Source organism: Muntiacus reevesi, chromosome 1 (genome assembly GCF_963930625.1).
Source record: "Muntiacus reevesi chromosome 1, mMunRee1.1, whole genome shotgun sequence".
NCBI lineage: Eukaryota > Metazoa > Chordata > Mammalia > Artiodactyla > Cervidae > Muntiacus > Muntiacus reevesi.
The window spans coordinates 270,275,506-270,290,166 of record NC_089249.1 but is presented as its reverse complement, the minus strand read 5'-3'; the positions used below and the strand labels follow the sequence as shown (position 1 = coordinate 270,290,166).

Sequence of the window (14,661 nt, the reverse complement as noted above, 5' to 3'; positions counted from 1 at the left end):
TACCACTGTAGAAAAGCGCTATTAACGTGAATCGACCTGTATCTCTTTAACAGGGACAAGTGATCCATACGTGAAGTTTAAAATTGGAAGGAAAGAAGTTTTTAGAAGTAAAATAATACACAAGAACCTCAATCCTGTGTGGGAGGAGAAAGCTTGCCTTCTTGTGGATCATCTTAGGGAGCCATTATATATAAAGGTGAGCCATTTATTTGTTTTTCCCTAATGTAATCTGATGTAGAAACCCTCATTTAATGGTTTTTTAATCACATCTCTCTGTCTGATAAGCTTTTCCACCAGAGATATATTCTGCTATACTCAATTCTAATCTGTTAGTGATGAGATAGAATGAGCTATATTCACCAGGGGGAGCTCATGGGAGCACTTTTCTTCCAGACAGTTCTATTTCCAGTCACTTTTAGGAGGACTATGACGTCCATCTTCTGCCGCTTGGTGCAGTTAATGAATTTAACACTTTGGGAACATATAAAATCAGGTCTCCATGTAATAGAGCTAGAATAAGATCTTGTACACAGTCTTTGTGTTTAAGAATTATTTTAACATCAGAGGTCTACCATTCCTGGCTGCAAACAAAATGCTTTACTTGGAAGGTGAGGAGGTTAAAGGTAATAGAGGGAGAAAAACCCCTGTCTCTATTGCATTATCAAAGGTGAAAAAAAAAAGAGTATTTCCTCTCATTTGATGTAGTTTTGAACAAAGAGGAAAAAGAATTTGTGGAAAGAGTTAACCATAATTCCTTATTTTACTTTCAAATAAGGAAAAAATGCGTGACTTCCCTTTAATTCATGTCTGCGGATACTTATTTTCTTTTCAGCGCCTATGTTCTGGCTATCCATCCAGTGACCAAACCTTTTTCTACTTTGACCACATCACATGCCCCATCTTCTTCTCACACGAGCCCCAAATCTCACAGGAGCCCTTTTTCAGCAATCTCTGCACATCCTCCTCTCCCTCAAATCTTCGCTTGTGTTGATTCCAGTTATTTCTCTTTTCCACAAAAAGGGGGAAATCATCAAGATGTTATTAAAATATTAGCAGGACACTGTATAAAGTTGATGATAAGACCATCTCCAAGCATAGAGTTAAGAAGTTTCTAGAAGTCATTATGGGGTGAACAGAACTATATTTGCATAAGAAATAGACTGCATTTGTATAAGAAATTGTCTCAAGTGGACGTTAGTTAAAGGAAATCTGTTACATAGAATTAGTTTACTCTCTTTTAGGGATCAATATATGATGACCCACCTATTCATGGCCAACGCCCCCTGCCCCCACCGAAGGGAAGACCTCCTGGTCAGAAATGTTAGAGAGAAAGAAATGCCTAAATGAGAAAAAAAAGAAACAGCCTCACAATACACAGCTGGGGTAAGGGGTCAATAGAAATTTTGGAAAAGATAAGTGAGATGTAAGAAAGTTTTTTTTCCTAGGGAGGTTTAGAAGAAATAAGTTAGAGCTCCTGTAACCATGAAGGAAATGGATAAGAAAGGAGAGCAGGGTTAATAAGGAAAGCCCCGGACTGCTGGCATCTCGTTTTAGTTCCAGTCCAGTCGCTCAGTCGTGTCCGACTCTTTGCGACCCCATGAACCGCAGCACGCCAGGCTTCCCTGTCCATCACCGACTCCCGGAGTTTACTCAAACTCATGTCCATCGAGTCAGTGATGCCATCCAACCATCTCATCCTCTGTCGTCCCCTTGTCCTCTCGCCTTCAATCCCTCCCAGCATCAGGGTCTTTTTCAATGAGTCGGCCCTTCGCATCAGGTGGCCAAAGTATTGGAGTTTCAGCTTCAACATCAGTCCTGCCAGTGAACAACCAGGACTGACGTCCTTCAGGATGGACTGGCTGGATCTCCTTGCAGCCCAAGGGACTCTCAAGAGTCTTCTCCAACACCACAGTTCCAAAGCACCAATTCTTCAGTGCTCAGCTTTCTTTATAGTCCAACTCTCACATCCATACATGACTACTGGAAAAACCGTAGCTTTGACTAGACGGACCTTTGTTGACAAAGTAATGTCTCTGCTTTTTAATATGCTGTCTAAGTTGTTCATAACTTTCCTTCCAAGGAATAAACATCTTTTAATTTCATGGCTGCAATCACCAGCTGGGCTGGAGGAAGCAGAAGCTGGAATCAAGATTGCCCGGAGAAATATCAATAACTTCAGATATGCAGATGACACAACCCTTATGGCTGAAAGTGAAGAAGAAATAAAGAGCCTCTTGATGAAAGTGAAAGAGGAGAGTGAAAAAGTTGGCTTAAAGCTCAACATTCAGAAAACTAAGATCATGGCATCTGGTCCCATCACTTCATGGCAAATAGATGGGGAAACAGTGGAAACAGTGGCTGACTTTATTTTTTGCGGCTCCAAAATCACTGCAGATTGTGATTGCAGCCTTGAAATTAAAAGATGCTTACTCCTCAGAAGGAAAGTTATGACCAACCTAGATAGCATATTAAAAAGCAGAGACACTACTTTGCCAACAAAGTCCCATCTAGTCAAGGCTATGGTTTTCCCAGTAGTCATGTATGGATATGAGAGCTGGACTATAAAGAAAGCTGAGTGCCAAAGAATTGATGCTTTTGAACTGTGATGTTGGAGAAGACTCTTGAGAGTCCCTTGGACTGCAAGGAGATCCAACCAATCCATCCTAAAGGAGATCAGTCCTGGGTGTTCATTGGAAGGACTGATGTTGAAGCTGAAACTCCAATACTTTGGCCACCTGATGCGAAGAGATGACTCATTGGAAAAGACCCTGATGCTGGGAAAGATTGAGGGCAGGAGGAGAAGGGGATGATAGAGGATGAGATGGCTGGATGGCATCACCGACTTGATGGACATGAGTTTGAGTAAATTCTGGGAGTTGGTGATGGACAGGGAGGCCTGGCGTGCTGTGGTTCATGGGGTCACAAAGAGTCAGACATGACTGAGTGACTGAACTGACTGACTGAAAAGAATGTCATGTCATATACCAATGACTGTCAATCCTGACTGTACATCAGAATTATCCCTAAAATTTTAAAGAATCTAAGGATCCGTCTCTCCTGCAAAGGTTCTGATTCAGAACTTCTGATTTGAAGTCCAAGCTTCTGTTTCTGAAAATGTATTGCTTTGTACAGAATATTTAAATGTATAGGTAAATAAATTTAAAATGTATAGATAAATAAACTCGATCAGAATAAAGCATTTCTTGTTGTGAACTCACTTGAGAATGAAGAGAGGTGTTACTCAGCCCCAAGCAGCTTCTACCTAATATTACCTAATGTTTCCAACTCATAGAGCAGAGGGTCTGAAAATGTGTTTCTTTGTATAGATACAAAATGGATTCTGTTTCTGTGATGTATTGCTTGAGGAGAGAGACACTCTTCTAGGCATTTGAATGGAAACAGCTGAATAGTTGGAATGGAAATATTTCACAACCATAAACAGTAAAGAACCCAAACAAAATTATTTCACAGTTAGATGTTTGCATTATCTTACATGCTTTGTCTTGAATGGTTCAAAAACATTTCCTAAGTGCATGAATCAAGAATCTCAGTTGTTTTAGACAAAAAATAAATAGCAAAGTAGAACATGGCTGTACTTGCTTTTAGCTTATGGATAAAGACCATGGGAAGTTACTGAGTCTTAGAAAGGTGGAATCTGCAGTCACAGTTTCATCATAATACTAACTACCATTTACAGAGCACTGTGCTAATTGCCAGACCTGTCTCATGTAATCCTTTCAATAACCCTGTAAGTAGCTCTTCTCACCTCCATTTTACAGGTAAATGAGGCTCCCAGAGATGAAGGGCTTGCTTACGTCCTCCCAGCAATTAAGCAGCATAGCTTCTGTTTTCCATTAGAGATAACTAGTTGCAATGGCCACAGTTAGGTTTTGTTTTATTTATTTTATAATGTCAGTTTTATGACTTGAAGTTTAGTTATTCTTTTATAGTGAAATGGTTGTTTTGAAACTGCCTAGGTGTGAAAATGCATCATAGACATACTTGTATGAGTAGCATCTTATATCTTGGGCCAAGGTACCTGGGTACCTATGTGGCCTGAGTACCTTTCATTTCCTATTCCCATTATTCACTCCCATCAGCAGTTCCCATCACTCATGTTCCCTCTGATATTGTTCTCCGTGGCACTTACCACCACCTAACATGTTTGTATTGTCTTCATCCCTTCAGATATCAACGATCCCTCCCTTTATTTTGTTCACTGCTGTATTTCTAGTGCCTTAAGCAGTATTTGGCACATTGCAGGTGTCCATCAAATATTTTTCAAGTAAATGAACGAATAAATATATGAATCATTTGAACAGCCCCAAATATAAACACCCCTGAAGTCATAATTACCTATGAACATTTCATTCATTTAAGCTAATCAATTGCCATTCCTATTGAAGCCAGTGTGAGTTGAATTTTCTGTTACTTGTACCCAAAAGCATTTTAACGGATGCATTTCCTAATCCAGTTTCCATAGAAAACAACTGAATCAAGATGATAAATAAACTCATTGGTCAGAATAAAGCATTTCTTGTTCTGGACTCGCTTGAGAATGAAGAGAGGTGTTACTCAGTCCCAATCAGCTTCCACCTATTATTACCTAATGTTTCCAACTCATGGGGCAGAGGGTCTGTGAAAGCAAATATCTCTTATGAATTGTTCACATTTGAATTCCCAGTGCTTTACCCAGAGTGGGTTCCCAAATTATGTTTGTTCAATTTAAAGATGTTCTGTGTCTGAAATCCGTTACAAGAGGTGACTGACTTCTTCCTAGTCCTGGAATTTGGGGGCAAGTAAAATAAATATTTTAAGGTTTGGATTCCTTATCTGACAGATGGAAGCAATGCTTTGTTCACTGAGTTGTAAAAGAGTGAAATTTATTAATAATAATCTATATGATGTGTTTAAGGCAGTGCCTTATATATAGTAAATGTTGGATACACATTAATCATCGTTAACTGTACTTATTGCAGTGGGAGTACTTTTCCTGTTTCATCTCTCTTCTATGCTCTCTATTTTCTGACATTTCATCTAGAGCAGTAAACTGACATATAAATTGACAAATACTTTATAGAGCTTGCCTGCAAATTTCATTGCTAACAGTTTCATTAACGAATGGATTCTGGTGTTTGCACTCTTCCCCATGTTAATGCCTTTGCTGATTAATAGGATTGAGAACTAATGTAAATATCTAGCATTAGGATGGTAGAAAAGACTCTCCCCATGAGACTAAACAGAGTTTGAATGTTGAATCACCCATCTGAGCTGTCTACACTGATCAAGTCACTGGATTCACAGCTTTCCACATTATATGTGTAGATGTACCCCAGCTGTTCTTATGGGTTATAGGTCACTGTAGTCTCCCCAAGATTTTAATCCTTAGGCTGATACAATTAGAAGAGATTGCACAAGAGAGATTTCTCTAATGTTGGTGTAAATTTTATGCTGTAAAATACACTACTGCAGCTGTTTGCACATATCAAGGTGTCAGTTGCATAAGACACGCCACTGAGCGGATGACTAAAGCTCAGAAGTGTAATTGATCAAGGAGAATATTTATTGCAGGAGTGCTGCGCCTTCTACAACAAATGTACTCCTGAAAGGTTGTATGTAAATCAAATGACTATAAATTGAATAATTTAAAAGGCATTAGAGGAACTTATAACTTAAATAAATCCCTTGTGACTCTTCCAATTTAAGAATCCCTTTGTAATGCAAAGCATGTATTTTTTGTTTAGATATCAGTTTTCTACGTATTAAGTTTGTTTACATTGCAGTACACATATATTACTAGAGGGAAAGAAAAAGTAACTGATGCAGGATTTCTGTATATACTATTCCCTCTGCTTAGAGCTCTCTAGCCAATGTGTCATGAATTGAGCAGAGCAGTGATGACCAGTGGATTCTCATGGCCTGGAGAGTGCGATGGTGTGGCTCATCCTTTTAAGAGCAGACTTACCTGTTCATGCTCTTTACAGTGCGCAATACAGTGATTTTCCATTTGAAAAGGTCAGGCACAGAGCTCTAAACTTCATCTAGTAGCATTTTTTTTCCATCTCGAAGCTTTCCCTGATCTCCAATGTACTTTCTGTCTATTTCGTACCCTGTTCTTGTCTTTACAACAGTTATTAAAATTTGTGATTGTAACACCTGGGCACTTCCTTGAATATCATCTCTCTCTCTCACTAAACTATAAGCATGGACAATTCACCACAGTTTACTGAGTGCCTAGCGCATTGTCTGGCACATAATAAGTATTTAATCGATGTTGGCTGAGGAATTCCGTGAGTAAGAAAATGTTTGTGTGTGTTAGTTGCTCAGTCATGCCTGACTCTGCAACCCCATGGACTGTAGCCTGCCGAGCTCCTCTGTCCATGGGATTCTCCAGGCAAGAGTACTGGAGTGGGTTGCCATTTCCTCCTCCAGGGGATCTTCCCCACCCAGGGATCAAACCTGGGTCTCCTGCATTGTGGGAAGATTCTTTACCATCTGAGCCACCAGGGAAGCCCAAGAAAAAGTTTAAACGGATGGAAATAAGCCAGCTCTCATTTGCTTAGAATTCTTTGGAAATGGCCCCGTCTGATCTAGCTCTGATTCTCTCCCCCTCTTCCCTCCAGTCTCCACCTTTCTCAGCTTGCTCCAGCCACACTGGCTACTGGCTGATTCTTGAACATGCTAACCACTCGCTGTTTCCTTCACCTGGACTGCTCTTCCCATTCTAGTGGCTTAATCCTTCTCATCATTACAGGCTCTACACAAATATGCTTCCTCCAAGAGCCCTTCCTAGACGCCAATGTAAAATATCAGCTCCCAACACACTCCCTTACACTTTTGTCTCCATGGTGCTCCTCGCAGAACTCTACATGTCTATTCGGGTTTTTATTGACTCTGCCAGCTGTGAAATGTAGGATCCAGAAGGTTAAGCACATTGCTTGTTTTGTTCATCATAGTATGAACATGAACCATGAAAGGCACAAAAGAGACACATGATTTTGACAGAAGAAATACATCCTTTTCTTTTTCTATTTGTTGTTATTACTTACATTAATATTATCCCTGAATAATTGCTTGTGACAATAAAAGCTTAATCTTAGCATTCAGTTCAGTTCAGCCGCTCAGTCGTGTCCGACTCTTTGTGACCTCATGGACTGCAGCATGCCCGACCTCCCTGTCCATTACCAACTCCTGGAGATTACTCAAATTAATGTCCATTGAGTCACTGATGGCATCCAACCATCTTATCCTCTGTTATCCTCTTATCCTCCTGCCTCAATCTTCCCCAGCATCAGGATCTTTTCAAATCAGTCAGTTCTTCACATCAGGTGGCCAAAGTATTGGAGTTTCAGCTTCAGCATCAGTCCTTCCAATGAATATTCAGGATCGATCATCTTTCAGATGGACTGGTTGGATCTCCTTGCAGCCCAAGGGACTCTCGAGAGTCTTCTCCAACACCACAGTTCAAAAGCACCAATTCTTCAGCACTCAGCTTTCTTTATAGTCCATCTCTCACATCCATACATGACTACTGGAAAAACCATAGCCTTGACTAGACAGACCTTTGTTGGCAAAGTAATGTTTCTGCTTTTTAATATGCATAGTATAACTTATAAAATGCTGTAGTCATAATATCTTACTGTTTACTCATTGTGTATGTAACAACATTGTCTTAGAATGTCAGAGGATGTCTTCAATGACCTGAAAAAAATACAGAAATTGGAGCCCTGTCTTTATCACCTACAGCCCATTATGGAAGACATATTTGTTGAATTTCATACCAATTCAGTTTACCTTTCAGTAAGACTAATGCACCTTCTATATTGAGGGGTAAATTTCCTTAGCCTGTGGTTCCCACATTTTTGACAATTTATTATATTTTATTTGATTTTGTTATTCATCTTCTATAAACTTCTATTTTATTTTAAATCAAATAATTTAGTTACAAAATTAAATGTAATTCTCTTTGAATGTTTTGTGAGACCCTAGCATTTCAAAACATAAAAACAAATAAAATCTTAAAAATAAGTCTGAGGAAATTGTATTGACTCTGGTGACACAGAAAACCAATATTTTATAATGATGTTTTCATTTAAGGTTTATATCAGAATTGTTCATAATAATGTCTGTGTCTTCGGCTTCTAGGTGTTTGACTATGACTTTGGACTGCAGGATGACTTTATGGGCTCAGCCTTTCTGGATCTCACACAATTGGAGTTAAACAGGTAACTTTTGGACTGTTGTAATCACTATACCTTGTTGGGAAGCTAGACCTTTGCAACAGAAAATGTCAACAGATCTGGGTTCTTGTTGCTGTTCTGTCACTTATGGTTGTGAGCCTTCATACTAGCCAGCTTTTGTCAAGTATATCTTTCTCACTTATTCAGTGGAAATAATAGCATCTTCCTGCACTATCTCATTGATAACAACTATTCAGCAGAAAAATTCTTAAGACACCTACTTTGTTTTCCGGACTGTGCCAAGAGCCAGGAATCTAGACTGACACATTCTTCACTCTCACATTGCTGGCGTGGTTGTAGTGAGGTATGAAGATTATACATGTTAACCATAATCATTAATTTAAAAACGAAGTCACCATTTGATACTAATTAGCACATCATTGGTATTGATTAATACACCACGGGTACTAGCTCCATCGGTAAAACATCTGCCTGCAGTGCAGGAGACCTGGGTTCAATCCCTGGGTTGGGAAGATCTCCTGGAGAAGGAAATGGCAACCCACTCCAGTATCTTGCCTGGAGAATCCCACGGACAGAGGAGCCTGGTGGGCTACAGTCCGTGGTGTCTAAAGAATCTGACATGACTTAGCTACTCACCCATTACCACACAAGAAAAAGTGGACTTTCAAAGGTCTAAAGCAGTGTTGAAGTGGGTTGCAAAGGAAGCTGTGAGCTCGTCTTCACAGAGATGTTTTAGATGATCGTATTATATGTCATGTAGCAGGAATAGTGGAAAGCAGAGCAGTGGGCCAGATCACGACTTTATACTTTACATGTAGATGAAATATAAATAGTCGAACCCTTATATGCTGCAGTCTGAGCTTGATGGCAGTTAATTGGTCTTCCAATGTCATTTGTGCCTCACACTGGATGAAAGAGCAGCTTTTTCCTTACTTCCTACATGTCCTTCAATCCACCCTAGAATCTAGCGCAGGCCATTACTCAAGTTACTCAGGGTGATGGCTGGCTCCCCACCTCCCCATGGCTGTCTCGAAGGCGTTGCATGTGGTCCATTATCCTGAAACACCTCCAGCTAGAATGGGCTGTGCTGCTCCTCTCTGAAGGCCACAGTTATTTTCTCCTTAGACCCTGAACAAGGATCTGCAAATTACTAAGCTTAAACATAAAGCACCAATTTCTCTTTTTCGCTGTTAAATATAAACTATTGCTGAAAAATATTTTAACTGGAAAAAAATGGGGATGGTTAAAAAAATTTCAAAGATTATACATAACCATTTGATGTTTACCATGCCACATTCATTATTTTATGAATTTAGTGGGCTATTCCCTCCCCTCCCAACCACTTAAACATTAAGTTACCACTTTAAAAAAATTATTCATGTATGCCATTGTATTCTGTGTATAGAAATCAGCAGCTTCTGGGTATAGACAGATGGATAGCAATAGCAGCCATATAAATACTTAGTCTGCTATATAATGCATTAAGGTATTGTTTTTGAAGAAAACAATAATCATCATAAAACAATTGCAAATATTCTTAAATCTTTATCATGTAATCATTATAGAAATGTAATTAAGGTTTTGCTGTTAATTTTTTAATGTCATCATTATTACAGGAAAATAATCCAAATAAAATTGTAACCCCATGTAAAGACATGTGTGTATACATATGTGTATATAATATGTGTATATGTACAAATATGTATTATACACATATGTAATGAATGTCATTTGTTAAAAGGATCAAGTTGTTACTCTCAAACCATAATAATTAGTTATAACTAAAATTAATACTGGAACAATTTGCATCACAGCTCTTATAATTCATGTGCATTATCAGTTTGTTCGGTTCTTTATGCTTCAGTTAAAACCTCTACCATCAAAAAACCATCCAGATTTCTCATAGCATCATTCCTTGAATCAGTAAATTAAGAGTCATGTGACAGGGCATCCTAGGATTGTACAATCTTAGCATTGGAAGGTAGCTGAGGTTCCCCCACATTACTTGGGGACCTTTGTAAATATATAGATTTCCAGACCCCAGGCTGGATCTCCAGAACCAGAGTCATCATGGGTAGAGGTCAGGATCATGCTCTTTTTAAAACCTTCCTAGTTGATTCTGAAGTGCATCCAGGATGGGAAGTTTTTATTTGGACCACCTTTCCCATCAAGTCCTTTCCCCAAGACTAGAATCTGGCTGTATCATTCACTAAAACTTAAGCTCCATGAAGACAAGTGTCTTATATTTGGTCTTGACTGCTGATTTTTACCCAGAACCTAGTACAGTGTTCATTTCCTGCTTTGTGAGTTAAATGAATAAATGATTGAACAGCCAAAGGAACATTCCTAATTTGCCAGCATTTCAAGATTCAAGTTTGATGCTGTATGCTCTACGTTCACTTAGGTTTATGGAGGACATGAACCCTTTTTTTCAGTATTAATTAAAATACGGAAACAAGGTTTTACCTATACATTGTCAGTTGAAGGTATATTTTGCGTTATTTTCCAAAAGTCATTGTGGGTAATATTGAGTAATTCATAATCTCTTCCTCAGAGATACTTTTCTAATTCTGAAGCCTTCTGAGTATTGATCACGTCTTTTAAGTGTTGGTTTCCTTGAATTTCTGAACCTAAACAGTATTTAGACGTGGGTTTAAATAGCCAAAAATAGAAGCATTATTTTAAATATTAGTAGCTCAGTCAGTAAATGATCTGCCTGCAGTGCAGGAGACCTGGGTTCGGAAGTTCGGATCTTCCTGGGTCAGGAAGATCCCCTGGAGAAGGAAATGGCACCCCAACCAGTATTCTTGCCTGGAAAACCCCATGGACAGAGGAGGCTGTTGGCTACAGAGCACGGGATCACAAGGATCAGACGCAACTTAGCGACTAAACCACCACTATTCATTGTTTTAAAGTGTTTATAATGTATATCGGGCAAATTATATGTTATATTTTCCTCTTCTCCCACTCATCTGTTTACTTGAATTATACTCTACCTAGAAGGGTGGGGTGGGTGGGGGGTGGACAAAGGCTCAAAAGGGAGGGAATATACATATACTTAGAGCTGATTCACGTTGTTATATGGCAGAAACCAACACAACTTGTAAAGCAGTTATCCTTCAATTAAAAATAAATTTTAAAAAATCATACTGCTGGTTTAAAAAATAATTCCAAAGAACTAAAAGGAAGGTAGAGGTCAATAAATGGCCCTCATTTAGTTGTTGGACTCCAATTGGTAGAAATAGCTACTATTGCTTTCTGTGTGTTTAAGAGCTCACAGAGACGTACCTTACAGGCTTCTCAATGCTTCCTTCTTGTACTTTCTTGGCCTTTCCAGTAACTCCATGACCTCCTAGAACCCCATGAAGGACTGAAACTTAGGTGTGTGAATCAGTTATCCATTTGGCCCATGATTTTATTGGATAACTTAATATGTTGATGGTATTTTAATAACAACAAAAACTATGCTAGGAAATTAAAGGAAGGCAAAATTACTTTTATTCTTAAAAATAATAAATTGTTGATATAAGATATACTTTGAAAAAAGATATACTTTGGCTTATTCATTTAATGACTGTTTATAACCTTTTTAATATTATATATATATTTTTTTTTAATTGAAGCATAGTTGACATACAATATGGGTTTCAGGTATACAACATTGTGGTTTGACATTTAGAGGCATTACAAAACGATTCCAATAAACTTAGCAACCATCTCTCATCATGCAAAGTTATTACAACATTGTTGAGTATATTTTCTATCCTGTACATTACATCCCCATGTATTTATTTAATGACTGAAAGTTTATGTATCTTAATCCCCTTCATCTATTTGATCTGTTCTCCTGCTCCCTCCCTTCTGGCAACCATTTGTTCTGTGTATCTGTGAGTGTTTCTGTTTTGTTTTGTTTTAGATTCAGCATATAACTGAAATCATGTAGTATTTGTCTTTGTGTGACTTATTTCACTTATAATACCCTCCAAGTCCATCCATGTTGTTGCAAACGGCAAGATTTCATTATTTTTATGGCTTAGTAATATTCCTCTGTATATGCATACCACATCTTATTTATCCATTGATCTATTGGTGGAGACTTTGGTTGCTTCCATACCTTGGCTATTGTAAGCAATGCTGCAATAAACACAGGAGTGCGTGTAGCTCTTCCAATTAGTATTTTTGTTTTCTCTGGATAGATGCCCAGGCAGGAGTGGAACTGCTTGATCATCTGGTAGTTCTATTTTTAATTATTTGTGGAATCTCTATACCATTTTCAATAGTGGCCTCACCAATTTAAATTTCCACTAGCAATGTACAAGTGTTTCTTTTTCTCTACAATCTCACCAACATTTGTTGCTTCTTTGGTAACTGCCATTCTGACAGGTGTGAGGTGATATCTTATTGTGGTTTTTATTTGTATTTCCCTAATTAGTGACTTTTGAGCATTGTTTTATATGTCTATTGGCCATGAGCATGTCCCTTCTTGCAAACATGTCTATTTAGGTCTTCTGCCCATTTTTAAATCCAATTGCTTGGGGTTTTTTGATATTGAATTATATGAGTTCTTTATGCATTTTGGGTATTAAACCCTTATTGGATGTTATCATTTGCAACTATCCTTTTTCATTCAGTAGATTGTGTTTTGTTGCTGGTTTCCTTCGTGCTCAATATCTTAACATTTTATATCATAGGCCCACGGATGTGACCTTAACACTGAAAGATCCCCATTATCCTGACCATGATCTTGGAATCATTTTGCTCTCTGTCGTCCTTACCCCTAAAGAAGGAGAACATGTGGTAAGTTCCCACAGAGTCTGGTTGTAGCTTTCTTGCTCCCCGTTGTGAGAATGTTGCGAGCATCTCTGAACACAGAGGTAATATTAAAGAGAAGCAGCATAAGAAAGTCTGGCCTTTTCTTTGTTTCTATGAGTATCTTGTGTATCAGCAGTCTAGGTGTATCGTGTCTTTTGAATTCAAATTTCTTATTCTGTTCTCCAGGTCAGGACCTCTTACTGTGAATAAGAGACACATTTGCATCTTTTATCACAATTTTATTTTCCAATTTCAGACGTTATATTGTAGCGAACAGTGGTATTCACTCAGGGATTATATTTACTGGTGAATTGAATATTTTGAATTCCACCTAGAGATATCCAGACCCTACTGTTTGGATTGTACTGTCAAATGTACCATAACAAAGAAAATGAGTAGAAATTACAATAGAATTTCTGCTTTCTGGTATTTGTTTGATGAATGATCAGTGAGTACTTTTCATCTTCTTGATGGGCTTCCAATATTGGCAGTACCAATTTTCTAGCCTTGGCTGTCTGTACTTCCTTGCACACCATGCTTCAATGAGAAACTGACAAGGGATACAGAAAAGCTAACTACTCCAGCACTGTTGAAGTGACGGTAAAAAAATATATACATATGCAGGTTTGACCTGCATCAATATGCTTGCAAGTACACTTTCTGCTGCAATGTACCGAAGATTATTTATTAGACCCAGGGTACTTTCATGTACTAAGAGCTATTCTCATTAATTCTGATTGCAACACATTTTAAGAGTAGACATATTTAATAAATTTTAGGCAAATTTAAACACTTTTTCAGCAATGTGTGTATTTCTGTCTTCAAATATTACATGATTAAAGTTGGTATATATTTTCTGCTGGAAAGGTATTAATATAATTGGCATTTTCCCCTAGATTGTAAAAAAATATAGTGAGTTACCGTTTCAGATGAGGAAGCGCTTTAAACTCATTGAGAAACTCACCTTTTCCAGTGTACTTTTCTCTATTCTTTCTAAAACTTAAACAATGAGCACGCCTATTCATATATAATATCTGTTAAGTATGATTTAAGTCTCTATACTTTATTCAGTGAGGAAGAAAATTTTCTTTTTGAACAAGTGCTATCTAATTACAGTTACATTGAGAACTTAGCATGGTGAAAGAATGTATGTAGGTTCATAGGCATAGTCTCATGTGGGCAAATGAAAGGGTAGGTGATGTTTTTTTCACAGAGAACATTTAGAAATAAAAGCTCATCATTTTGAAAGTCACCAATCCAGAATATAATATTTCACCCAGTATAAACCCTGGAGTATACCCTATCTGGCTAGTCCATACACAGGAATAAAGTATAAATATTCATTTATTCTTTTATTCAAATTAACCTGGTATTCATCAGGAACCTACTAAGAGCTAAATCCTATGCTAGACCCTTGAGCTTCCCTGCTGGCTCAGTGGTGAAGAATCTGCCTGCCAATGCAGGAGACGCAGGTTCAATCCCTGGGTTGGAAAGATCTCTTGGAAAAGGAAATGGCAAGAAGTCAAATGAGACACGAGGTCTGAAGTGTGAGTAGGAGTTGATAAAAGCAAAAAACAGACAGACAAACAAAAACCAGAGGAGGTATTTGCAGCAGAAGAAATAGCACAGGCAAAGGCTATATAGCTGG

General features: G+C 38.1%; 1 protein-coding gene across 1 annotated transcript in view; it reads left to right on the top strand.

Moving 5' to 3' along the window:
• MCTP1 (multiple C2 and transmembrane domain containing 1) overlaps positions 1-14,661 on the top strand; it is a 550,845-nt gene that overhangs the window by 297,268 nt on the left and 238,916 nt on the right. Inside the window, exons 3-5 of the mRNA XM_065936796.1 lie at positions 54-196; positions 8,146-8,225; positions 12,893-12,998. Of these exons, the coding sequence (XP_065792868.1) occupies positions 54-196; positions 8,146-8,225; positions 12,893-12,998 (329 nt within the window). The remainder of the gene's footprint in view (positions 1-53; positions 197-8,145; positions 8,226-12,892; positions 12,999-14,661) is intronic.